General features: G+C 34.4%; 1 protein-coding gene across 1 annotated transcript; it reads right to left on the bottom strand.

Annotated features, from left to right (window-relative positions):
* LOC107809525 (mavicyanin-like) lies at positions 1-1,264 on the bottom strand. Its single transcript, XM_016634176.2, has 2 exons — positions 1,041-1,264; positions 1-619 (listed from the first exon to the last, which is right to left on the bottom strand). Exons 1-2 carry the CDS (start codon positions 1,204-1,206, stop codon positions 279-281), a joined length of 507 nt encoding a protein of 168 aa, XP_016489662.1. The 5' UTR covers positions 1,207-1,264; the 3' UTR covers positions 1-278.
* Positions 1,265-3,212: the final 1,948 nt, after the last annotated feature.

The raw sequence follows: 3,212 nt of genomic DNA, 5'->3' as shown, positions 1-3,212 counted from the left end.
TATTAAAATCAGGGTTCGGGGATATATCATTGTAATCACCGAGGATATACCAAATTCAAATATTGGATAACACAATCAAATTAAGTATAAGAAATCAAAATGTGGAACTTTGAACAATAGTTCCTGTTAAACTACTACAGTCCAGAAGCTAGCCTCAGACTCTGCTGATTGCTCAATTATCTTATTTAAATGTGAATACAAATAACAACAACAAAATAACATATGGTCGTTCGATCACCTCTTCTTTTAACCCCCAAAAAACACGAATTAATCCGTCCTTAAGTCATGATCACGACGAACATGGCAAATGCAGCAGCAATCAAAGCAACAAATTTGGAATTAGGAGCAATCCAAGAAGCAGTAGAAGGAGTAGGGCCATTTGGAGAAGAAGGTGAAGGAGAAGGAGATCCCAATTCAGGCAAAACATTGATAGCAACTTTCATTCCCTTTTCACAATGTTTGCCAACTCCACAAATGTACCATTTTTTGCCTGTTGTTGTGAGGGGAATCACATCATTTCCAGAAGTTAAGGGTGTAATATCATTACTTGGTGTGCAGCTTTTGAAGGCAGCTTGATCTGCTTTATACACATTGTGAGCATCTTTCTTGTACTTGAAGACTGCAACCACAAAATTAAACAGTTAATTAATTTATCTCATTGCATACCAAATGCACTATTGCATAAAAACACTTGTCATGTATATATGATGTTTTAAATTTAATACGGTCAACTAACGTTCAGAAGTTATAATTAAGCAAATAAAATTGTGCTCTTTCTATAAGTATTGTAATTTTTTTTAGATAAGATTGTCGCACAGTTCAATATGGTATCGAAGTAGAAAAAAGTACTGAATTTAAGGTCTCACCACCCATTACCAAAAAGAATTTTCGCACATTTGGCTATGAAAAAGATTTAGGTTCGCACATAAAGGGCGCGTTGAAGATCTAAGTAAATTAAATTGTATCCTATCTAAAACTTAAGTTTTTAAATGAGATGATTATACGTTACAGATTTTATGAGAGGAGGCTAAAGAACATACTGAGCTTATCTCCAACATGAAATTCTTTGGTGGCAGCCCAAGCCGTGTAATTAAAGTCGAGTTTCCAACCTTGATCATCACCAACCCAATGGTCAGTTGCCATTGCTGGAATAGCAACCATTGCAATAACAACAAATAGTGCAATCAAGAAAGTTGTAGAAGCCATTGGGATTGAAAGATTTATTGAAAAAACTGGAGTGTAGAATATTTTTGAAAGCTATAGATGATTTGAAGGTATTGAACCTAGGGACCTATTTATATGTTGTTAATTGCTAGTAAAATTAGTAAACCAGCCGGCTAATAGCGGCATTATAATACTTAAATCTTGACCATTTCACTATCTCCACGATTTTGCCTAAAGAATAACACCGTCTCTAAGCAAAATTATAAAAGGAATTTGATGTTGGTATGTGGATTGTAGATACGTTAATTACAATGACATTGTCTATTGTTTTGGGATCGCTACCTTGTGCCAAATTAATCCCCTCCACATGGCGAAATATACTTGATTATGTGAACATAGTTCATAATAAGTAGAAAAGATTATACTCTTTGACTCAAAAAGAATTTCTTTTTTTGATCCATTTACTATTTGCATAAGAACAACTCATTCAATCACATCGTCTAGGAAATTTTCCAATAGGTAACGATTGGCTATTTTAGACTATAAGTAGTACTACCAAATATTTAATAGTTTATACAATCTGCCGATATTTACCCTTCTCCACACATCAAATTCAAGTAAAGTTATAACAACGGAAGGAAAATGCATGTTATATGCTTAAAACGAACTGAAATATATTTACTGTACTAATGTTTCTCTCTTAAATATAATGGGCAGGCGAATAAGATGTTGTTTAGTGCTCTCCTAACATAAAATGGAAATTTTTCTAAGTCATTGCTTAAGATCACACGATATATGTACGATCTATTTTGCACGTTCTATTCAGTAATTTGCCTAGTGGCTTGTCAAGCAAGCTGTTGATTCGCCATCTATTTGGATTTGTTATATCAGAAGCTCATTTCGTGAATGTTGAAATCTGAGAAGAAGGGTGAAAGTAATGCCAAAAACTGAAATCTCCTTCCCATTTAACTAACGACGAAAAGAAGTAAATTAAAGTGGACCATGTGCCTACAAAAGTTGGGGAATTTTTTATATCAAAAATAGCCTGATTTATCGTAAGTAATTCAAAAATAGTCGCATTTCAAAAGTAATTGAAATTTAGTCATTTTTTCTAAAATAATATCTGGAAAAAAACACCCGTAAAAATCCGAAAAAGTTCTAGCATAATACGCTGGAGTTCAAATTTTTTACATATGAGGTTCCATCACAAATATGCTGGAATTTCATAATGTGCTAGAGTTCTAACATAATATGCTAGAAGTTTATACACAGGAGCTCCATAATCCAACATATTATGCTGGAACTTTCCGTGTTTCAACTAGGGTAATGTTGTCCAGATTTTATCTCCGCATAAAATAGTGACTATTTTTTAATGATTTTACAAATACTGATTATTTTTTTATTAACAATTCAAAAATTGACTAGCCCATGCTATTTTCACTACAAAAGTTGGAGGCATTCACTGGACTGGGCCTCATCAACAAAAAAATAGTTATTGGATTGTGTGGAAGGCCCATATTACTACAATATTTCGAGCCCAGTTCTTCACGTACAAGTCCACTTAGCCAAAAATTTACAGATATATGACACTTTTTGGGGTATTATTTAACTTTTGCCCTGCTTGTCCTATGGGTAGAATTTTAAAGTCCAAAGTTAAAAATACTGTCCATGGGGTAAGCGAGGGCAATATTTATTAAACTTGAAGTTCTCTACCCATGGGGCGATCTTGGACAAACATTCAAGACCATCCATTTTGAGAGCTATTTGTGTACTTCACCCATCCTTAACTAGGGGCGGAGCTACAAGACGCAAGGGAGTACTCCGTTGCGAATATGGTAGATATTGAATCCCCTATTCTGGTTCTGTTGCCCTTAACCTAAAACCCACCTAGCCAGGAAATACATCATATGCCTCAGCTGGAATTTGGATGTGCTGCATGATGTTACAAATAGAAATTATGCCAATGTATTAAAAGGATTTAGGTGTATGCTCAATAAAAACTCTCAACTGAAACTTCACCACTCATACCATGAGGCTATATTGGCTGC

The sequence above is a fragment of the Nicotiana tabacum genome, chromosome 23, assembly GCF_000715075.1.
Source record: "Nicotiana tabacum cultivar K326 chromosome 23, ASM71507v2, whole genome shotgun sequence".
Lineage (NCBI taxonomy): Eukaryota > Viridiplantae > Streptophyta > Magnoliopsida > Solanales > Solanaceae > Nicotiana > Nicotiana tabacum.
Note: the sequence above shows the minus strand (reverse complement) of the source record. Positions and strands in the feature narration are given on the sequence as shown.

Excerpts from the sequence above, each read along its gene's own strand:
- LOC107809525 (XM_016634176.2), bottom strand. The coding sequence starts at position 1,206 with ATGGCTTCTACAACTTTCTTGATTGCACTATTTGTTGTTATTGCAATG. Across the intron at positions 620-1,040 it reads TCATGTTGGAGATAAGCTCA|TCTTCAAGTACAAGAAAGAT; the intron begins GTATGTTCTTTA and ends TTGTGGTTGCAG.